Raw genomic sequence first — 24,314 nt, 5'->3', positions numbered from 1 at the left:
TATAGCTAGATCAAGAGATTGCGTTGGTCTGTAAACTGTAAAAATAGATTTAATTATAGAAACGTGAGGGTATTCAAGTTAAAAATCGGTAAAATTTCAATTGAATGTAAATAACATTATGTCATATATATCTACACTCAATCTCGTATTGTCATTTTTTAGCTCAGATACACCATATATAGGTTTGATTTTATGACCAGTAATTATCATTTTCAGAAATGATGAACTCGGTCTCGCCCTAACTGTTGATATATATAACAAAGACTTAATCGTATATTTTATTTTAATTTGATCAATGTTGTACTTGTAGTAGTAAACAAGGAAACTCTATTGCTTTTTCAGTGAGTTGTTGAACAAGGACAGCAATGGAAACTGACGTATTGATTAAGAAACTACAAGAGTTACGGAAGTCTGTTACAGGTGTGATTAGCCAGCTTGTTTCTGGGGATAACCTGATTAGCAATACTGACACACAGCAGGTGTTTGAATACTTGGAACAGGCAGGGCTCTGTTTAAAAGATGTAGGAAAACTTCTCAAGGGAGAGGATGTCAGCAAAACAGGGGGTATTAAGGAAACAGTAAAAGCGGGTTGTTGTTCATGTGGTAAGGGCAGTGGCCAAGTTACGGACCTCGGAGAATCTTTGTCAAAAAATGTGAAAAATAACTCTGATCCAATCTCTTTGGAAATTGATAGTGATGAAGAATGTAATTTAAAGAAAAGGGGACTAGATTCGAGGGACAATGAAATAAGACGTGAATCTAAAACTGACTTCGATTCGGATGGTACTGAAGACATGGAGGAAGGAGAACCATCAGAAGAACAAGTATCCCACAATTCAAATCAATCCCATAATTTTGCTGTCAATGAAGGGCAAGAGGAAACAGCTGACGGTTTTGGATCTGATGAAGATTTCTTCGATGATAGCATGCTACAGGTATTGTGGTATCAAAAAATCATGATAAGTAACCAGGCATCTGTGAGAAATGATTCAATTTGCTGATTTATTAATCTGATTAAAACCAGATCTCATTTGTGTTCGGTAAATGATGTTAATATATGTCATTTTTTGGGAGCAGATGAGTTTTAATCAGTTTGCAGTTGAAAAGTAAATTATATGGTCAAAGACTAGTGAATTTAAAGAGATATTGAATTAAATATGCATGCATTATATATATAAGATTGATTTGTTTTGTTTTCATTTAAGAAAGTTTAGTCATATGTCTGTATATTAATTGAAAACACGTAGAAATTTAGCATTGTTTTAAATTAAGCATATTAATACTGAAAATCACTTTTCTTTCTAATCATGCCTTGACTTTGTAATTATTGTCAGTAGAGGCTTTGTTTGAATTTGAAGAGACTGAACAATTTTCCAGTTTCCATTCTTAGAAAAATTGTATATTGGTTTAAATTAGTAACTTCATGTACTGATATCACATTATTAGGAGATAGAGGAGGCAGAACAGAGTTTTAACAGCAACAAAAATGTGGTAGAAGATGACGGGGACAATGGTAAGGAGATATATGTATATATATGTACAATATATAATGAACAAGTCAAATTTTCAATAAGGGGTAGCATCCTACAGGTACATGTGTTGCACTCCACTCTGTGACAATAATATTGAAACTGTGTAAATGTTTGTATCAAAATATCTCTCTTGTTAAAATGTGCACTTCAGCATGTTAAACAGTTTATTAGAAAATGCTTTGCATTTCACATGTTTCAATTATTGTATGTATATATAACATTAGATAAGGAATAGATTAATGCATTTTTTGTTTGTAAATGTTAAAAATATTGTTTACCTGAAAACAGTTATATTGAACATAATAATCTTTTCGAGTGTGTATTGCTGGTAAATGGCATTTCAGAATTGAAAGGAAAAGAGGAAAAAAATCAAAACAAACATCAAGTTTGATAATTAAATATATCAATTTGAAAATTTCTAGATCCTCAGAATCAGCCAGATGACTCTAAATACCTGGAAGTCCTGAAGCAATACTTTGGATATTCCAAATTCAGGCCGTAAGTTTTTTTTATTTCACAGATCTGTATGTAGGCTTTTCAGATTGTGCAATGAGCTTTGACTGTAATAGATGTTGATTTTTTTTATATATCCCATAGCATACAAGTATTGAGAGAGAAAAAATTCTAAATAATGAAAAAAAATATTTTATGAATGTTTAGTGTGTAAAATTATTTTTTTATACGCCCATCTTAAGACAGGACATATTATGTTATGGCGTTCATGTCCGTCCGTCCATCTGTTAGCTTTTTTGTGTCCGGCTCATAACTTTAATGCTATTAAACCTAGAATTATGAAACTTTGTCAGCTGATACATCTTGGGTAGAAGGTGTGTCGCACATTAAAAGTAGGTCACTCTGACCTTTAATTAAAATGCTATGGCCAAATAAGGAAAAATCCTGTCTGGCTCATAACTAGAAAACTATTAGACTTGGAATCATCAAACTTGGCCAATTTATGCATCTTAGGTAGGTGTGTCGCAACCTATTTCAAGGTCACTGTGACCTTTTATTTAGGTGAAATTTTTAAAAAAAATCTGTGTCTCTATGCTATTGAATTACACAATCCAAAAAAATGTAAGAGTGTTACAGTATCCTTATTAAAAAGTGTTAAATCAAGAAAATACTTATTTTCTTTCATTATATACTTTACAGCAATCTATAACAAATGTAATTATCAAGCACTGGTCAAGGAGAATTTTGATAACAGAAAATTGCATGTCAAATTAGAGAGAAATTAATGAGTTTTAGTGTGAGGAGCTAACTGGTAGACATCTCTGATCAAGCAGGTGTTATCTATATCTCTTGGGAACTGGGCAAAAAGAATCAGCCGTGTTGGATTAAATAGATTTTTTTGGCTAGCCTAACTTTTAAAATGAATTTGGTGAAAAGTAATTAAAACTAATTTTATATTGTAAAATAAACTAATTTGATATAGTATAATATAATTATAACTAATTATATGGGGGATATTGGAATCAGCATGTCCATTTGTCCGTATGCACTGCAGCTTAAAACCAGTTTGACATTAAATCTAAAAAAAATCATCAGGTATTTTAAAAATAAAATGTTTTATGGTAGATAGTGCCTACAAATCTAAGAGTCATGCAGTTACCAAAAATGTTGCATCAAGATTACACAAGTTTTTGTTTCTTTTTATAAATCTTTGTAACAAATTGAAAAAATCTCTGTTTTCAACAGAATGACATAAATATGCATTTTTACTGCAATACAGACTACAAAGCAGATAGTGCAGACCCATTCATCCCTTGGGAGTAATGAATGGACATGCATCCAGTTAAAGATTATAATAATTATTACTTAATGAGTTCAATGTAAGAAGGCTAGCTGTCTCAATCATTTCTGTTAGAGCATCTGTGATCAAGCAGTTCTTATCTGCATCCTTTGAGAATTAGACAGAAGATCTACTAGTCAGTTTATAGCATATTTCATTTGATGGCCAGCCTTTTATTTTCAAAATTAATTTGGTATAGATTAAATTGTTAAGACTAATTTGATATTGTTTGATATGAGTTGGGTTGCAGATTGGCATTTCTCAAGCTCTGACACAACCAGTTGAGAATCTATGATGTAATATTTGTTATAATTAATGCCTACACTACAGGAGATGTATAAACAGCAAATATTATAAGGAACGGAAAAGTCATGGAAATCTTTGAATCAAGGTTGACATGATTTTCTTGCACCCTAAACTGTTTATGAGAATTGAAAAATATTTGACGAGCATATCATGCTGTGGCAGGGCACTTTATTTAATTTGACAGCTAGCACCAACTGTGCAAGTGAAACCTGTAATGCTCAATCAAATTTCAAAAAGCACATTGAAATTTTTACAATAAAGAATGTAACACAGTTTTTATGAGGTGTTATTAAAGTATAAAATGTGTGTATGTAGTCTAGATGCTGAAAATGATACGAGTGTTCATCAAAGTTCAAATATGACACATGTTTTCATCAAATATGATACATGTAAACATATTGTGTTTATTCTCACAGGATGCAGTGGAAAATTATTAACTCTGTCCTGAACGACAAAAGAGACAGCTGTGTTGTCATGGCTACAGGTTTGTCAGCCCCCCAACAATAATTGAGTTAATTGCAAATTAAAGTAGGGGTTGATCCAGTGGAAATAATGTTTTTAGGATTGAATTTGACTGCATCTGCAGTTGATTATTTACATGTATGTAAATGTATGAATCTTGGCATTTTTTCTTTACTGGTATATGATCATGTTCATGTGATTTCAGTCAGTCTGCACTCCTCTTATTTTATTGATTTCAGGCTATGGTAAGAGTTTGTGCTATCAGTACCCCTCAGTATTTACCCAGAGGTCTACAGTGGTTATATCTCCTCTTATTTCACTGATGCAAGATCAAGTGATGGGGCTCAAGTAAGAACTGTGTTAATTGTTGGTACTGGCATACAAAAATTTCATCAACAAGTTTAATAAGATTGATTGGTAAAGCAATACCTTAACTGAAGACAAAGTTGTTTATATGGAATTATTGATGTTAGAGGGGTTTTTAATGTTTCAGGGCAGCTAATATAGAAGCTTGCTTCTTAGGATCAGCTCAGGAGAATTCTGGTCAAGTCCTTCATGATTTGAGGAGGTAGACTATTCAACCACATGTTTCTCTTTGAATTTTGATTCAGCTTCATTTTATCATTTATAAAAAAAAAAAATGTACCGTAATTTTGGGGGTATACGTCGATGGGGTGTATAGGTCGAAAGGCTCATTTTCAGCCGTAATTTTTAAAAAATCCTTAGATTGGACGAATGCGGAAGAAAGGACGAGGCTTTGTTTATCGATTTCTAGATGTAGATACTACGTATCAGAACATTTGAACTTCTTGGCTTAACCTGTGATATTATCGTATTGAGAAAATAAAATGGTATTTTTTGAAACATTTTAATAGTGTTTGATATCAAAAAAAAGTTTCTTTAGTTGAAACTTCCTTGAATTCTTCTATACAACGTATTTTCTCCAACTTGCCAGTTCAATGCCGTCGTAGTTTGACTCTGTCGTTAAACAGTATCCATAAATACGGTAGTATACGACAGCTATAAATTAGGGAAATACACAAGATCAAACAATAATGATTTCCATTTTTAAACATCGTGGACATCCTTAACCTATTTTATATAGGCATTATTTACAATATCCGATGACCGCCATTTTTATATTTCTTGTATTAGGGATTAGCTGAAGCACGCAAATGACTATTACATGTAATAATGAGCAATTGAAATTAATCGTATTTCCAAGCTGTAATTTGGCCTGTGATATTTGTTGTAAAAATAAATTTAATTAGGAGTACATTTGCAATTTAACAGTCAATGTGAATTTCACAGCTTTGTATGTTCAATGATGTGTAGCACTAATACCCCTATTACGGCACGTGCTGTAAATCATGCCCCGCAGGCGGTTAAACCAACACAGGTGTCAACACCTTTTTGTACGCATTGTATATCCCTTTATCTGTCAGACAATTAAAATTCAAACAGAAGCCAATCTTTGAATAAATCAGTGTACCTCTTGGGTATGAGGAAGATAAGTTCACTTTATTAGTTAATTAGATACATGTATGAAATATATTTATGATTAGCGGTATATTTGATAAATAAATTTAGGAATTACGGGCAACAATTTATTTCACGCATTTTACATTTAAAAAAATATCACAAGACAATGAAAAAATATTTATGTAGACAATTTCAATTCATCGATACGCATAAATGGTAAAAAAAAAAAAATTAAAAAAAAAGAAAAAAAGATGACGATTATTTACCAAATTGCGATTGTGGAAACTTCTCCGTATTCTAGATTTTGATACGGTTTTATGGTTTTATTTTTAGTGAATGAATGCGACTTCCAACTTCACAAGATGGAGACAAATAGCATGTTGTAAAATATACTTTGATGAAACATTATTTACGAGATGATAAATAATTTTTTTTGGGTACATCGGTGGATATTTAAGGGAACTTAATTTGCAAGAAATCAACGGAATATATACTTTAATTCTTTATTGTGTATTATTTTTTCTCGGTAAAATAATTTAAAAAGTTACGAAAATTGTACAGATTTGTTTTGAAATTGACGTAAATTTTACGGATTTTGGGTCATTTTTCGTAAACTTGAGCCTTAGAAAGGTCGATTCTTTAAATAGGACGACCCCAACGGTTCTGAGAAGAAAAGTATCGACCTATCTTCCAAAAATTACGGTAGTTACCGCTGCTGTAAAGCAGAGTTTTAATTTTAATTCAAAAAGATTAATTAGCAAGAACGCAGATAAGATCATGAATTTGCTCTCACTGCTAAAATATAAGTTATTTGCACATTAGGATTAAATACTCTTTTGTCCTTCCTCTTTATTTGTATGGTAGGGGTAAATATCGCATTGTGTACATCACCCCAGAGTACGCCTCAGGCACTGGAGTGAGCTGTCTCACAGATCTAGATCGGGAAGTCGGGATTGACCTGATAGCAATAGATGAGGCCCATTGTGTGTCACAGTGGGGTCACGACTTCAGGTCAGCCTACAGGTCATTAGGTCAACTCAAACAAACATTCCCAAAGGTAACTCATTGATGATTCTTGTTTTCTACTCAATTTGTTTGCACACATTGTTGCAGTTATTTTAGTTGGAGAAAAACCGGTAACTAGCAGGAGTTATGGAACCTACTTTTACATGTATGAATCATTTGTGAAAAAAAGAATGTGTAAGCATTCAATTCATGGGTATATATAAGCATACATGTGCTTCAATTTGTAGGTTCCTATTCTGGCATTAACAGCCACAGCAACACAGGAGGTGCGGCTAGACATTTGTAGAAGTCTGAAATTAAAGAATCCCAGTATTGTGTGTACAGGGTTTGACAGGTAAAGAGGACCCCAGTAGTGTGTGTACAGGGTTTGACAGGTAAAGAGGACCCCAGTATTGTGTGTACAGGGTTTGACAGGTAAAGAGGACCCCAGTATTGTGTGTACAGGGTTTGACAGGTAAAGAGGACCCCAGTATTGTGTGTACAGGGTTTGACATGTAAAGAGGACCCCGGTAGTGTGTGTACAGGGTTTGACATGTAAAGAGGACCCCAGTATTGTGTGTACAGGGTTTGACATGTAAAGAGGACCCCAGTAGTGTGTGTACAGGGTTTGACAGGTAAAGAGGACCCCAGTAGTGTGTGTACAGGGTTTGACAGGTAAAGAGGACCCCAGTTGTGTGTGTACAGGGTTTGACATGTAAAGAGGACCCCAGTAGTGTGTGTACAGGGTTTGACATGTAAGGAGGACCCCAGTAGTGTGTGTACAGAGTTTGACAGGTAAAGAGGACCCCAGTAGTGTGTGTACAGGGTTTGACATGTAAAGAGGACCCCAGTTGTGTGTGTACAGGGTTTGACAGGTAAAGAGGATCCCAGAAGTGTGTGTACAGGGTTTGACATAACTCTTTAAGAATGTTAAGATATGGGTGGCTATAATAAGAGAAAAATGATTAAATCATGGATCTCCCCATCCCTCATTAATTCAGATGTCACTATTTGAGAACAGTATCTAATTAAAAATATTTTTAAATTGATATATAATAGTTTAGTTCAACAGAGCCTAAGACTCAGGTGAGCTTTTCTGAAGTGTCCAGTTTACATCTGTCTGTTGATTTGGGCAAGAGTCAGTTTATCAGTATGCAAACATCCTTTATAGTGAAAATTCAATTATTTTATAAGCGATGGTCAAGGGGAGTACATGTAAGATAGAGCTGTAATGGAAGGTTGAGGTTGTATATCAGTATATACATGTATATATAGTTATGATAGAGGAAAAAATCTTCATTATTAATTTTCCTAGGAAGCTCTGATAATCAAATTAGTAAGGACCACGTACCATAGTGTAAATTTCCAATCATAGAACACAGGGTTTGATTGTGACCATAGTAGGGAATTGTCTTTTTACCTGAGAAATAGAGGGAAACCTTAGACAAAAGTCTTTAAAAATCTTCATTACACAAACAGCAGGGCTGCAATTAGTCATTTTAAAATGCAAGCATTGCCATGTAGTGTAGGTTTATGATTTATTTTTCTCAAATATTGGCCCTGCAGGGCTAGTATACATTTCAGAGTTAAAAAAAGATATTGTCTAAAATTGTTAGGCAAGTTTGATGATCACTAATTTGTAATATATTAAAAACCTGTAAAGAAAAGTTTACTCAAACTATTCTTATATGTACATTCTAGGCCAAATCTGTTCCTGTCTGTGGGTTTGAAGTCTGACATTTTCTTTGACCTGCGGTCTCAGATGACAAAATGTGGCACCCAGTATAGGTTTGAGGGGCCTACCATTATCTATTGTCCAACCAAAAAGGCCACAGATGAAGTTGCAGCTATTGTGAAAGGTAAAGCAAGATTTATACAACTTTTTTGATTCATTTGAATGATGTAGTGACCAAAACTGTTGAATATATTTCAATATTTCAAAAGCAGATGAGGACATCATTTACAAGGTGACCAATAAAATCATCTGGTTTACATATGTATGCCCCTTTCAGAATTTAATAGTGTAGGAACATTTTTTGCCATATAATAATAATACCTGTAAACTGCTGTATTTACATGTACTTTTATAAGAAAAGAAATTTGGTATTTCTTAATTTTCACAAATTTTAAAAATCATGTTTTTTTTAAGGTGAAGGTCATTACTTGAGGTCAAAAATAATTATACTAGATGAAGATATATTCTCTTTCCATTAGGTATGAATATACCCAGTGCCCGCTACCATGCAAGCCTTACACAGACAGAGAGAAATAAGGCACACAGACAGTTTGTGAATGACCAAATCCAGGTAAAACATATTTTCAGAATGCAGGTAAACTTCTGTATTCGGACATCAGATATGTTGACAAACTGGGATATGTCAACGTCCGTCCCAGCTATAGAAATGATTTACAAAAACTCTGATATGTCAACCTCGGTTATGTTGACTACCCTGCTTATCTCGATGTATATTCACAGTCCTACGAGCAAAATTTACCATGGATGCTTGTTTTCTTTGCAGGCAAATGCATAAACTATCATGCTAGTAGTAAATAACTGACCACTTTAAGATTTAGTTATATCTTTAATGTTACAAAGCAGGTGACACATGCATTCCTAGGAACACTCTAGTTCAAGCTTATGTACAGTGTATTTTTTGTTCAGTAGTATAGAAGGGAAAAAGTATTTTGAAGAATAGTAATTTCAAGAATTGCAGGTCTGCAATCAGTAATATTTTACATTACAAGCATCTCCATACACATGTAGTTTAGAATAAGGTTTGTGAAAAGAATGGAGTCTGGAGCTAGGATTGGAATACAATTGGTCAAAGTTATAGGTCAGTGTATTATATGGGAATGTATAGGAAAAATCTTTTAAAGTCTTCTTCTCAAGAATAAGGGGCACTGTATTGGTATTCTAATTTGGATGCATCCTCATATAGTGTAGATTTAAGTTTGTTCAAATATTAAACCTGGGGCTAGATCCAGGCCACAAATTGAAATATACATGTATGTAAGAAAAAATAAATTACATGTACAGGTACACTTTGATCTGTTGACTCAGGTGAGTGTTGTGGCCCATGGACCTCTTGTCCAAATTAATGAACATTTTTAGCTCACCTCAACGAAGTTGGGGGAGCTTATGTACTACCCTCGGCGTCGGTGTCCCAGGTTAAAGTTTTTGGAGCAGTTTTCTTTTCAAGTACTTCTATGCCCTATATTAATCAGAGATGCATGTAGGATGCTTCTAATATGTTTCATTGTACCAGTCAAGGTTTCAGATGCTGCAATTTCAGCTAAAGAATGACCAGGTTAATGTTTTTGGAGCAGGTTAAACTTTTTGGAGCAGGTTAAACTTTTTGGAGCAGGTCTCATTTCCAAGTAACTATAAGCCCTATATTGACCAAACTTGCATGGATGATACACCTAAGGATGCACACTACTGAATTTGCTTCAGATGCTGGATCTGACCTACATTTTCTGGATGAGTGACCAGGTCAAAGTTTTTGGAGCAGATTTCATTTCCAAGCAGCGTTAAGTCCTATGTTGACCAAACTTGCATGGATGATACATCTAAGAATGCACACTACTGGACTTGCTTCGGATGCTGGATCTGACCTACATTTTCTGGATGAGTGACCAGGTTAAAGTTTTTGGAGCAGATTTCATTTCCAAGCAGCGTTAAGTCCTATGTTGACCAAACTTGCATGGATGATACATTTAAGAATGCACACTACTGGACTTGCTTCGGATGCTGGATCTGACCTATATTTTCTGGATGAGTGACCAGGTTAAAGTTTTTGGAGCAGATCTCATTTTCAATAACTATAAGGTCTATCTGAACCAAACTTGCATGGATGATGCATCAAGTGACGAACACTCTCAAACTTGCTTCAGATGCTGGATTTGACTTACATTTTTTGGATGAGTGACTAGTTTTAAGTTTTTAGATAAGTCCATTCCCAAGTAACTGCAAGCCCCATCAGACCAAAATTGCATAAATGTTGCATCTAGGGATGCACATTACTAGATTATTAGTTTAGTGTGGGACTTTGCCTTACTTAAAGACAACATTCGTTGAGGTGAGCTCTGTAATCTCTGATTACCTATTTTTTCCTGAACAATTCAGATGAAACATTTAATTTTCAATTAGTTTATCAGTTGTCTTGATTCAAAGTGCTTGTCTCAAAATATATTTTTATCTATCCATTAGTGGATGTGCAATGTTATTCTTGGTCAAAGGTTTTTCACAGTCATGTACTGGAGTGTAAAAATTATTGATAATTTTTCACAGATTTAGACTTCTTTAATCTACTTCAGGTTGTTATTGCAACAGTGGCATTTGGGATGGGCATCGATAAACCTGATGTCAGAAAGGTCATTCACTATGGTGGTAAGTTCTTATAAATAAACGTACAATTATTAAGATCCCGGGGGTATATTGTTTTTGTCCTGTCTGTCTGTTTGCCTGTCTGTTGTCAACTTTAACCTAGCCCATAATTTATTGTGCTGTCAAGGGTAAGGCTTTAATATATGACATGAGTGTTCCTTATGACAAAACCTTTCCATTGGTACAGAAATTTTAATCATGTGACCTCAACTGTGACCTTTGACCTACATTTGAAAAACTTTAACATTGGCTATAACTATTGCACTGTAGTCTACGTCCCACTCCAGAACTGTGTTATCATCGGGGGCGTAGTGTATCACAAACACATCTTGTTTTTCTTCTGTAGCCCTTTGAGGAATAAAATCGTATTAGTATAAGGTGATCAGTAATTACCTGTGCTTACAAATTGACATCCGTTTCTGTTCTCTAGCTCCTAAGGATATAGAGTCGTACTACCAGGAGGTGGGGCGTGGGGGGAGAGACGGACTGCCCAGTGAGTGCCATGTGTTCTACGCAGAGAAAGATTTCAATACATCCAGGTGAGCTATTCCGATTACTGTATAGATCAGGACACATGACTTTTGTGCAGAATTGCTTCACTAACTCGTGTGAATAACATAAAGTTTAAAATATCTTGAGTTGGAGAATAAGGATTAAATATGATGCACATTTCCTCTTAGTTCTCTTGATAGCAATTCACAGTTTCTCTTATTGTATATATGTGAAAAAGTATATATTACACTAGATAACACATCTGTCCTTGTATGATGTGATATGATTAATTACACAGGCACTTTATAAAAGAACTGCATAACGAGGCATTCAGAGAACACAAGATGAAGATGTTGGGGAAAATGCAGCAATACTTGAAGGCTTCCACATGTAGAAGGAGGTATGCACACAATTTCAAAGTATCCCTCCTCAGTCTGCAAAGAATTTGTTAAATCAGAATCTCTAAGGACTGAATTTTTACAAAGCAGTTTTCATTGAATATTGTCATTTTCTTTTTTGGCAGGTTACTACTTTCACATTTTGAAAACAGGAAATTAGATGACATCGGAGGAACAACTAACTGTTGTGATAATTGTCGCAGGAAGTAAGCTAGTATTAGAGTTTATTGGAAAATCCCCCCCCCCCCCAGTTTTATTGTTGCCCCTCTTGTTCTTGTTGAATGTGGGTGAAATCAAAATAGGGCTAATTCAGATAAGACAGTTATATCTTCAACACAACTATGTTTGATCAAATTTAAAATGAAGCAAAATGGTTTGAAAGTGTGATAGGGCAAAAATAACACGGGGCAAAAATAACCCTGTTTACAGTAGATAAGAAACATTTTTCTTTCCATATGCTATTTATTTACAAATCAAGTGGTCAAATCAATTGTGAAGGTCAGAGCACAACTCTGTGTAAAATGTTAAACACTTTTCTGAGTGCAAAATGATCCTCTCCAAATACAGTCCTGTACAAGTCTCTTTTAATCTTATGTCCTTTACTAAAAGCAGGGTCCTTTGAGATCTTCACCATCTCAGTGAAATCTAGTTTTCATAAGAAATTTAAATCTGTCATCTTCAGCATTGAGAGAAGCCAACAGCAAAGTTACTATGATGCCAAGAATTGGTCTACTGTGCTGCCCCCTGGTGGTGACCTTGATACAGGGGAGCAAGATTTCAGTAAAGAAGCACGAGAGTTCTTTGATGCTATTCTGGTTTGTATGCAGTAATTTTTGTCATTCAAAATGAACAGTCTAAAGGTACATAAACATGCACACGTATATGTGTATTGTATTTGTTTTGACTTTTATTCATAATTCGTTATTGGACATAAATTACGTTTCTACAAGTTTTGATATTTTATAGTAAACCCTTAATGAGAAAACTCATGCAACATAGAGATGAACAGATTCATATAATGAGAAACTTGCATTTCTTGTCATTAATATAGTGGAAACAACTTCATCAATCTTAAAATCAAGAAAAAATTATTTTCATTAACAGTAAAAAATACATGTATATATACATGTTCATACATATATAAGGAAAAAGAAATCTTCTGTAGTATTATATCCTCTGGTGATTAAGGGCATACATGTGATAAGTCAAAGACCACAAAACTGTACAGGAGCCATAAAAAAACTGGAATTTTGGTGAAAAAACTGTACACTGCCTATCAAAAAACAGTACAAAAATGGTATAAAATATCGCTTAGATTTTTCTGAAATTCCATCGTAATCATTGTAATAAACATCGTATATTTTATACCTACGAAGATCTGGGTCAGATTCACGTATATTAAGTCATGTATATCAACTTCAGAAGTTGGCTTAATTTTTTTCAATCAAGTTACGTATACGAAACATTACATGTAACAGTAATTAAGTACCCCTTAAGAAATAAAGCTACCTAAAGGGGTATTTGATACGGATTTATAGCAAGATAATTATCCCAATTGGCAGTTCACACCTTCGCACGCGATGGTTTGTGTACACTACACAATTATCAGAAGGTCAAGTGTCAAACACAGGTAACGTTTTCCAGTGTCTCGTGAGCGAGAATGAGAGGAAAATGGCGGCATTTAGCGAGAAATTCAAAATACTGTACAAATTTTCATATTCCGTGAATTTTGGTGTCCCGCCTGTACATGATGAATGGGCTCGAAAAACTGTACATTTTGCGTACAGCCTGTACATATCACATGTATGTAAGGGACAGTTTGTCCTCCATCAGTGTAACTCATTTTTATAGTGCTCAAAAAAGCTGATTCATGTTCACAAAGGCTTAATATCTTTGTGTGTTCATTCATGAATGTACATGGTTTGAAAATTTGAGGTTATATTTTAAGAGTTTTAGAGAAGCATGTTAAATAACCAGCTATAGTTGGTATAATTCCTGAGAAAATGGTTTTTAAAACTACTGTACATTTATTCCAAAAAAGAAAAAAATCTAAGTAAAGGTGAAAAAGGCACTAATTGGGATAATTTTGTCTTTAGATTAATAGAATGTTCTAATTTTAGACATTAGGCAGTCGATTTGGATTCCAGACAGTTGTCTTGTTTATTGTGGGGTCTCACTCCCAGAAAACAAGCAAATTTTCTCATCTTCCTGGATTTGGGAAGGGAAAGTAAGTGGTTCAAGTACTAGACTTTCATTTTAAAGCAGTCATGGATATACATGTAATCTGTGCAAAGTTTTAGTATTTTAGATGACATGTTCTATAAAATATGTCATTATTTTTTCATGGAGAAAAGGGAAAAAATGGCTAATTACAAAATGACGTCAAATGTTTTGGGTATTAAACAGAGTTGTTTCCCTTGTACCAGGTACAGAAAAGTTAACTGGTGGAAAAGTTTTGGTATGTTTTTATGTCATCTGATTTAGTTTTATAGTTTATTGGTGTATATTCATGGAATGAATAAAGATATGTGTGAAATCCCCCCCCCCCTCAATAAAAGGGGGTGTTCCACCCTTGTGAAATGTCAGTGATTGCTATGTTTAGGAAAGGCTTTGATGTTCGAGGGTTACTTAAAGGAAGTAGCCATAAGTAACAGCTTTGGTTCCACAGTGGAGCTCTCAAAGAAAGGGTCAGCCTGGATGAAGGGGTCACGACCCCTGAAGATGACCCCAACCACAGATATGTTGTCAGAGATGAAACCTACAGTATCTGTCTCAGTCAGGTACAATATTTATTCACATTAGAATTTCCCTGGCTAACAAAGCCTCATAAAAATGTAAAGATCAACACTTCACATATCAAACTGGTTAGATTCACGTTAGATGTGTTACTTATTTTAATGATGGTAAATAAAATGAAATTGATTTTACTGAAAATAAATGTATACCTTGAATTTTATTTTCTTCAGTAAGGGAGTAAAAAATTTAAAGCTCTTTTGCTTCAAAATGGCTGAATACACAGATGATATTAGGAAATATATAAAGCAGATTTACAGTAAACAATGCAATTCAATGCTGAAATAATTTACTTTTAGAGCAATGGAAAATTTCTAAAAAAAAAAAGGAGTGAAATTTTTTTTCATTATAAAAAAAACTGTAACTTTTATTATTTGCAGACCTGCTCCGTTGGTGAGGAATGTTAGTGAACCAACCAAGATGTCAGGAGCTTCCAGCTGGACTAGTAAACCAGAAGAAACTCCAAAAATTCTCGCACCAAAGAAACCAGAGGTGGATGAAAACACCCTCAGAATTCAGGTAAAATAATGTTAAGCTGAGGGAGGGGGGTGGGTGGGTGGGTAAGAGGTGCTTAATCTTCATAGGGACCTAGAAGTAGCTAAGATAGGCTGTTTGATTAGGATCCAGTTGAATGTTTCATCTTGAACTTGATCCACTAAGGTAAGTTGATTAACTATATCTTGTTCCACATAGATGGGCATGCTGCGAGACTTTGATCCACAAAAGTGAGTCTTGATCCACATAGATGACTTTTTGATCTGGATTTGGATCCAGCTGAGTGTTAACTGGGTCTTGATCCACTAAAAAGTAAACTGTTTGCTTGGAATGTGGATGCAGGTTAAGATGAGAATTGTGATCTGGATACACATGTAGAATAATCTGTTCTAGTACCGTGGAGCACTGAAGTTTGGGTCAAGGTGATTTGTTGTTTTTGTTTTAATTCACATAAAGCTATCATTAAAAATATCTTTGTTTCCCCTAACCCGACCCAAAAATCTCAAGTTGGGTAGGTAGGTAGGCAAACATTTTTTTTTTGACAGCAGCTTTGAAAACACATTCTTAAAATTAAATGGAATGATACCTTTATAAATAAGTTAAGTACAAAAGAAAGCAATTTGTAACAACTAGAATACCACATAGATGCTGTTTAGACTAAAATTTAAGGTAAATTAATTCACAACTATTATTAATCGAAATTGTGAAATATCTCATACCAGAATAAATTTGTTGAAATTGAATACATCTGTTTAAAAGATTCTCGGGTAAGCAAAGACCGGACGTCCGAGTATTTTATCAGCTTCCAGTGCTTACAGTGCTTACACATACAGTGTACTTTTTCAAGGACTTTGAACTGTGCAGTGGTTCTGGAGCATTTTGTTTTGGAGTCTCGAAGTAAGGAGCTATTTTCTAAGTTGCAGGTTCAAATCCCAATGCGGGACGTTGAGACCGGTTCTTCGAATGAGACCATAAAACCTATGTCCAATGTCGCAGTAGATACTAACACGAAAAAGATCCCTCACTGCTCAATGGCCTAAAGTGTCGCATACAAGTCTAAATTTGGAGCCCTTCAGCAGACAAATATTTTAATAAATATTGTTTTCCAATAATTATCAAAGGAATCCAAATACAAAGGAACAATCTATTTTGAATTCAAGGGTCTTGTTAAAGAAAACTGCACGGACGTCTCAGGAAGCTTGTATCATAATTTCAAATCTATTTGGAAAAGTATGTTGACCATATTTAATTGAGACAACCCGTATCTTAAAATGATAAAATGTCATGCACAATGTCAAAGTCATGAAATTTAACCCATGTTTAATGGGCATGAAAAAAGGACGTTTGAATTCTATTCATTAGGATGAAATATGCAGACTTATTTACAACTCTTATGGTCACATATACATGTAGTAAACATGGGAATATTGATGAACTGTTTAAAAGATCAAAACTCAAACTAAAAAAAATGCAGTGAAATTGATTGGTTTGTTCACAAGGTGGGCCTCTTGTCTGCTCATGAGGGGTATCATGAGGAGGTTCTATGGGCCTAAGCATGCTCTCTAATGACCAAATTCTCTCACCCTCTCTTTGGTCATCATTTTAAGACAGGTTGTTTTTTTTTGTTTGTATATTGTTTAACGTCCCTCTTGAGAATTTTTCACTCATATGGAGACACCACCATTTGCCGGTGGAGAGTTGCAAATTTTATCCTATACTCGGCGCTTACGGCCATTGAGCAGTGAGGGATCTTTTTCGTGCCAGCACCTACTGTGACATGGGACCTCTGTTTATACAGTCTCATCCGAAGGACCAGTCTCCATGCCCCACAGTGGGATTCGAACCCACGATGTAAGGATCAACTCCTTTTGCCGCGACTCTAGAGCAGACGCTCTAACCACTGCGTAATGCGGGCGACAAGACAGGCTGGTAAATACAACCGAAACACGCTTAAAAGGTCATTGCATATTTCATTTTATTAACAAAGTGTTTCAAGAGTGTAGGAGTCTTGTATGAGGCATAAGGTTGATACATCTTCTTTCTTTTAAAACATGAATTTACCCTCCTTGATCGAAACGTGGGCGCCATTTTGTTTCCAACGAACGCTTGAAAATCACAGAACAAAATCAGTCGCTCTTGTGAAAACGGATTTTGATGGAAATCTATTTTATAAAAGTTGATAAACATATATAAAAAAAAAAATATTGGAATAATCTCAGGAGAAAAACTTTCCAGTCGGCATGTTTTAATTGGGTCGGTCGCGTTAGGGGAAACAAAGGTATTTTTTATTTTGGCCTTAGGAGTTAAACGGATTTTGATGGAATTCTATTTTATAAAAGTTGATAAACATATATAAAAAAAAAAAATATTGGAATAATCTTATGAGAAAAACTTTCCAGTCAGCATGTTTTAATTGGGTCGGTCGCGTTAGGGGAAACAAAGGTATTTTTTATTTTGGCCTTAGGAATTTATTTTGATCTAGATGTTTAATCAGGATACAAGTAATATGATAATAAACAGGCACCATTTATCAGCATTAGCATACTTTTTTTTTGCCAGTAAATATTTACAGAATGTGTCCCATGTGTTCAATACAAAAAATGAGTACATGAACATAATTTCATCTTTAGGCTGATTTGTATTCCAAGCTTGTAAAGGAGAGGAACGACTTGGCACAGGACACAGGATACACACCGCATTCTATAGCCAGTAATAAGGTTCTTCTGGACATGGCCAAAATCAGGTACACTTTATGTGTTCTACATTAGACATCTCTAAACACCCAAAACCATTGATATTGGAAATTCAGGACTTCAAAACTAAACATTTGAAAAATGACTAGGCTAAAAAATGTAGTTGAAAAAAATCTCACACCAGAATGTTTAAGGATTTTAGAGATATTCATAAAAGATGTCCTTTATCTCTCTCTTAAGGAGGTTGGATCCTGCCATCAAAAGTAATGAGAATTTTTTATCAAGTATATTTTTAGAACTTATACACATAGCTTTTTTAAAAATCAAAACAAAAAATGGGGGTCAATGCGCTTCTTTTGGCGCTACAGAGCATTTAGTTTGACCTTTTTGCACTGTAAATACGTCTTTCACATAATTCAATTTTTAAAGTTTCTACTCCAATAATTTTTGTTCAAATAAATAATGGGGACAAAAACAGTCTTATTTCATCTTAAATACCGTATATACTCGCCTATAAGTCGGTCCGCCTATAAGTCGGTTGTATATTTTGAGCTTATATTAGAGAGATTGACCCGCTAAAATACCAATCTTTTTATAACTCGCCTATAAGTCGGACAAAGATTTTTGGACCAAAGTTTAACTCCCAAAAAACCAACTTATAGGCGAGTATATATGGTAGACACATTAAAATTTGTGACAACGAAGAAATTTTCAAATTACTCCGTATGTTCAATTATTTGACCTTTTATTACCTTTGATTATTTGCACTCAAACATTTTCATTTTTCTGGCATTAAAAATTTAACAAGCAAAAAAATCATTTGAAAGTAATGACATTTTACTGAATTTAAGAAGAATGGTTAAAAGTATCGTATATATTCAGAAAAGAAAATAAAAAGTGGGGGTCTGTGATGTTAATTTTTAGATATTACTAAAACAGTGCTAATTTTAAGCTTAAATTAGGGCTATTTTTTTCTTCATGTTCACAATATATTTGCTATTTTTATCATATATGATGATAGAATTCATGATATCATCATGATAAAATTATCTAGTTTATTTAATAGATAATTTAGGACCAATATAAAACAGTCCACTGCACAAAATAACTATGTGTGCAGACTGCATGTAAAAATAGGAATCCAAACTTAGCATACTTTAAATACTTCGAAAGAGAAAAAAAATGATCATTTCCTTCCAAAAAAACCTTCCGCCACAAAATATAGTTCCTCACTTAATGCTTTTAGAATGGAATTTAATCATGGAGTTTTAACTGAATATAGTTAAATTGGCATTGTAGAATCCAAATTTATTGTAAGAATTAAAACATTATGTAGAACTTTTGAAATATAGGTTAAAATTTGCTTAAAAGCTCAGGAGCGAACCTCGTTAAAAGTGATAAAATGTGTACATGTTCGTGTGTGTAGGCCATTTAGGATGCTTTCCATTTATATTTTCATTGCTGCTGTTTCTAGCTTATTTGGCAATGGTGATGAATACTGTGAAATCATCATTGTTCATGAGGGGATAAATGTACGTGGATTTTGTGGGTCATCCTTACCCACCAATTTACATGCCCATGAACATTAATTTTGTCAATGAATGTATGGGTTAGCCACAAAATTATGTCCCTAAGAATCAGGGAAAAATGCCCAGGAGCATTGACCCCCAGATATAAGAATAAGTCCACAGGATTGTTGACAATTCAGTGGTTTGCTTAAGGCAACTGGGGCCATGCCAGTGATATAAGTTTTGTTTGGTCAATGGAAAGCATTTTGATGCATTTATTTTAAAATAACTAGCTATTAAATCTATACATTTAGTGGTTTTAACATGTAAACAGAAAGTAAACTCTAACAGTAAATTTGTTTTGAGAGACATCAATAAAATCTAGGTCTTGAATTTCTCACTACAGACCCAGCAGCAAGGAATCGTTATTGAGGTTAGAAGATTTCCCTCAGGCCAAGGTTGAGAAGTTTGGACCAAAGTTCATCAAAATCCTCAAAGAGTATTGTCAGGAAAAGGACATCAAAATGGATGACTTCCCAGAAATTAAACTGGCCAAGGTTTGAAAATATTTTAAAAATCTTCTTTCAAATTACATCCTGAATACTATATTCACAATTGCTTGTACAAGTAAGTGTACATGTATATACACACTTTACTTTAACATAGTTTGATATGAAAATAATGATCATGACAGGTCTATACAAGTTTTTATCTCACCTCAACAAAACTAGGTCTGTCATCATTGCTGAAGGATGACAATATTTAAATGTGAGATTCTTCATCATTACCCTGTTCATCATGTAAAATTTTGCTTAAATGATAATGATATTTAAAAAAAAAAATCAAAGTAACTGAAATCCAAACTTCAACATATCTTGCAGTACAAAATTTTTACAGAAATTACCTTTTATTGTTTTTTTAAAGGGGGGAAATAGACATTAATTCTTTATCTTAGTTAGAGTTATCTCTCTTACGAGGGGGTCAGTGAACCTCAAGACCTCTATAGAACTTTTTGTTACAGTGATTTTTTTTGTCCCAACAGAGTAATGAAGACATGCAGAGGGAGCTAAGTCGACTGACAGAAACTCAGCGGACATCTTTCATTATGTTTGGTCTTGAAAACAAATCTCTGGTATGTATACTGATATACAGAATCGTATTATAGCCCCTCTTTGAAAAAATGAGGCTATTGGTTTACATCTGTCGGTCAGTATTTCAGATGTAGTTTTCACCGAGTGGTCTGTTCAATATCTTTTAAAACCCTTTACCAGACATTAAACTTTGTCAGACATCAAACTATGTTTGCTGGTACTCCTATTTAATTTGAGGTTAAAGATTGAAAGAAGTTCTCTGGACTTGCATTGAAATCTGTGAAATAAGTTTATATTCATATGATAAAAATGTTTTATATTCATGTGATAAAATGTGTGATTGTTTTCTAGGAAGAAGTTGCATCATTAAGAGGAATAAAAACTACTACAGTAGTCAGCCATTTGTGTGAAGCAATCAAAGTCGGCCTAGAGGTGGATCCAGTTAAATTAGGGGTGACACCGCAGATTGAGAAAGTCGTCACAAAAGTTATCAAAGGCCCAGAAATACATTCAGGTATGTGACTAGGTGCATTTGGGAGAAAATACATATACTTTACAATGCACCTTTAAAACTGATAATTTTCATAGATATTCTGTATGTAAAAAGCACATTCTTAATTTAAAATCTTGGTCCGATCAGATTTTCTAAGACAAAAAATCAGCATACATTACCAGGAGGTTTGAACGAATATTAAATGATGAAAATCCTTTTGATTTTAAAGAAAATTGATTAAAAATATAGTTTTAGCTGCTTTTCCTCAAAATGTGATTCAGAGAAGGTAAACAGTATTACCAGGCATCAAAAAATTGCACAAAGATCCTTCAATTATGTGAAGTCATACAGGGAATAAGAAAAAGTTCAAAACTACATTGCATATGTCCTTAAAATTTCTGCTTCACCAGCAATTATGGTTTCTGATCATTTCTGAATTAATGATCACATGAAAGGTTTTGAAGCAACTGTATGGTTGAAAAAAAAAACTGAAGTTAAGCCTAACAGTATCTAAACTAATATTCACATGTACATAATACGCTGCTGTTCAGATTTAGATACACTAGGTATAGCAAATATGACATATTCCTGGTGTTCAACAGTATTTTGTATTTTTCTGTTCAGTGATCAGTAAGCTGACCCCAATTAAAGACAGACTACCTGACTACATCGAGTACAATCACATCAAAGTTGTCATCGCTCTCCTTGTACAGAGAAATGGACAGGTGATGACAGAAGGTGGGGAACTGATGCTGGAGGACCACTCATCTCAGGTAAACACAGGTACAGGTACAAAAACATAGGTATAGGTACAAAAACACAGGTATAGGTACAAAAACGTAGGTACAGGTACAAAATCACAGGTACAGGTACAAAAACATAGGTACAGGTACAGGTACGAAAAACATAGGTACAGGTACAAAAAATAGGTACAGGTACAAAAACACAGATACAGGTACAAAAACACAGGTACAGGTACAAAAACGCATTTACAGGTACAAAAACATAGGTACAGGTACAAAAAAAAAATAGGTACAGGTACAAAAACACAGGGACAGATACAAAAACGTAGGTACAGGTACAAAAACACTTGCACATGTACAAAAATATAGGTTCAGGTACAAAACACAAGTACAGGTTCAAAAATATAGGTACAGGTACAAAATCATAGGTACAGGTACAAAACACAAGTATAAGTACAATAACATAGGTACAGATACAGAAACACTAGTACAGGTACAAAAAAACAGAAACAGGTACAAAAACACAGGTAAAGGTACATATGTACAAAAACACGGGTACATGTACAAAAACACATGTAAAGGTACAAAAATATAGGTACAGATACAAAAACATTGGTACAGGTACAAAAACAATGGATATATCTTAGTGTCATACTTATGGAAAGAATAGATAATTTTATTTTAAACTTTGATTGTTTAATTGTCAAATACAGGTATGGATTTGTTTCTGAATCACTTGATCAACATCAAATGTAGATATCGAAAAAAAATTTCTTTTTCTGAAGGATCAAGACGATGTTGTTATTATAAGTGACAATGAAAGTGGATCTCAATCCACACAGAAAGGATCTCGATCTTCACAAAAAGGACCTCAATCAACACAAAGCAATTCCCATCAGAGCTCGTCAGAATCAAGCGGACAAAAAAGAAAGTTACCTTCTTGGATGGGTGGCAGTTCTAAACCAGTAATGAGCAAGAAAATGAAGTCAAACAGTCTCTTCAGATAGTGAAGGGGCACATTTGTATTGTATTTATTCTGGAAGTGGTGCATGAAAAAGAGATGTGGCAAAATTTTGATAGTGCTTTACAGGTCAATCAAAGGAAAAATTCACAAAAGATTCTCTGTGGTGTTTAACCTGATTTAGAGCAGTATGACTGCATCTACATTGCTTCGAATAAATGTCTTATGTACAAATAGATATACATGAAGTGTCATGTGAAGAATTTGAGACTTTGGGTAGACTTTTCTTTACCAGTCCCCAGATCCGCAAGATCCGTGCGCTCATTGCACTATGACGTAAGATTTACGTCACTCAACTGATAAGGGTTAGTCTTGCACATTTTTTGACTGGTTATGGTTAGTCTTGCACCCACTTGAGAGATTAGAGTTAGTCCTTGCACAAAGTTTCAACTGATTAGGGTTAGTCTCACATCCATCCGAGAGAGTAGGGTTAGTCCTCGCACATTGGTTAGTCTAACATCCGCCCGGGAGATTTGGGTTAGTTCTCGCATACCATCCGAGGGATTAAGGTTAGTGTCTTGTTTTCTTTTTAGATAAATTAAGAAATTCAGTGGCATTTGTATTTTTTGCAAGATCTTAATTCAGCTTTAACGACATCTCTTTGGTTTGTTTACATGAAAAAATGGCTAAGTACGAAAGAAACGGCACAAAGCATGTGCTGCACGCACTTTGTTGACAATAATTTTTCTTCTCCTTTTCACTGAATAAACAATATTCATCACTTTTTATCAGAAAACGAGGTTAAAAAATTCATTTCAAAACGAAGTTTTAAACTAAACTTTTAACCATAGAATTCGATTTTGGGGTCAAAAAGGCTAAAAACCTCGTACTTTTTAGCTCACCTGAGCTGAAAGCTCAAGTGAGCTTTTCTGATCACCCGTTGTCCGTCGTCCGTCCGTCCGTCCGTCTGTCTGTCCGTCCGTCCGTCTGTAAACTTTTCACATTTTCAACTTCTTCTCAAGAACCAATGGGCCAATTTTAACCAAACTTGGTACAAAGCATCCTTGGGTGAAGGGGAGTTTAAATTGTTAAAATAAAGGGCCAAGCCCCCTTCCAAGGGGAGATAATCAAGAAAAGACAAAAATAGGGTGGGGTCATTAAAAAATCTTCTTCTCAAGAACCACTGGGCCAGAAAAGCTGAAACTTATGTGAAAGCATCCTGGGGTAGTGTAGATTCTAAATTGTTAAAATCATGACCCCGGGGAGTAGGGCTGGGCCACAATAGGGAATCCAAGTTTTACATTGAAATATGTAGAAAAAATCTTTAAAAATCTTCTTCTCAAGAACCACTGGGCCAGAAAAGCTGAAACTTATGTGGAAGCATCCTGGGGTAGTGTAGATTCTAAATTGTTCAAATCATGACCCCGGGGGGTAGGGCGGGGCCACAATAGGGAATCCAAGTTTTACATTGAAAAATGTAGAAAAAAATCTTTAAAAATCTTCTTCTCAAGAACCACTGGGCCAGAAAAGCTGAAACTTATGTGGAAGCATCCTGGGGTAGTGTAGATTCTAAATTGTTCAAATCATGACCCCCGGGGGTAGGGCGGGGCCACAACAGGGAATCCAAGTTTTACATTGAAATATGTAGAAAAAATCTTTAAAAATTTTCTTCTCAAGAACC

At 34.5% G+C, this 24,314-nt stretch overlaps 1 protein-coding gene across 2 annotated transcripts; it reads left to right on the top strand.

The window, feature by feature from the left end:
- The first annotated feature begins 348 nt into the window (after positions 1-348).
- Positions 349-23,521, top strand: LOC133194150 (bifunctional 3'-5' exonuclease/ATP-dependent helicase WRN-like). Of its 2 annotated transcripts, none has more exons than XM_061330131.1 (25): positions 349-935; positions 1,447-1,513; positions 1,955-2,030; positions 4,047-4,114; positions 4,332-4,440; positions 4,586-4,660; positions 6,439-6,631; positions 6,828-6,934; positions 8,281-8,438; positions 8,794-8,885; positions 10,897-10,969; positions 11,397-11,505; positions 11,757-11,858; positions 11,982-12,062; positions 12,539-12,671; positions 13,977-14,083; positions 14,283-14,314; positions 14,459-14,636; positions 15,030-15,168; positions 17,775-17,887; positions 19,752-19,902; positions 20,388-20,477; positions 20,788-20,950; positions 21,554-21,702; positions 22,458-23,521. In XM_061330131.1, the coding sequence occupies exons 1-25, from the start codon at positions 366-368 to the stop codon at positions 22,677-22,679; spliced, it is 3,357 nt and encodes a 1,118-aa protein (XP_061186115.1). In that variant the 5' UTR covers positions 349-365; the 3' UTR covers positions 22,680-23,521. The 2 variants fall into 2 exon arrangements, with proteins under 2 accessions (XP_061186115.1, XP_061186116.1); XM_061330132.1 differs by having other exon boundaries at positions 21,554-21,712; positions 22,458-22,549.
- The last annotated feature ends 793 nt before the right edge of the window (positions 23,522-24,314 follow it).

The sequence above is a fragment of the Saccostrea echinata genome, unplaced genomic scaffold, assembly GCF_033153115.1.
Source record: "Saccostrea echinata isolate AGI-Se365-2 ecotype Australia unplaced genomic scaffold, CSIRO_AGI_Sech_v1 ptg000028l, whole genome shotgun sequence".
NCBI lineage: Eukaryota > Metazoa > Mollusca > Bivalvia > Ostreida > Ostreidae > Saccostrea > Saccostrea echinata.
The sequence above is the reverse complement of the archived record's forward strand: the minus strand, read 5'-3'. Positions and strand labels throughout refer to the sequence as shown.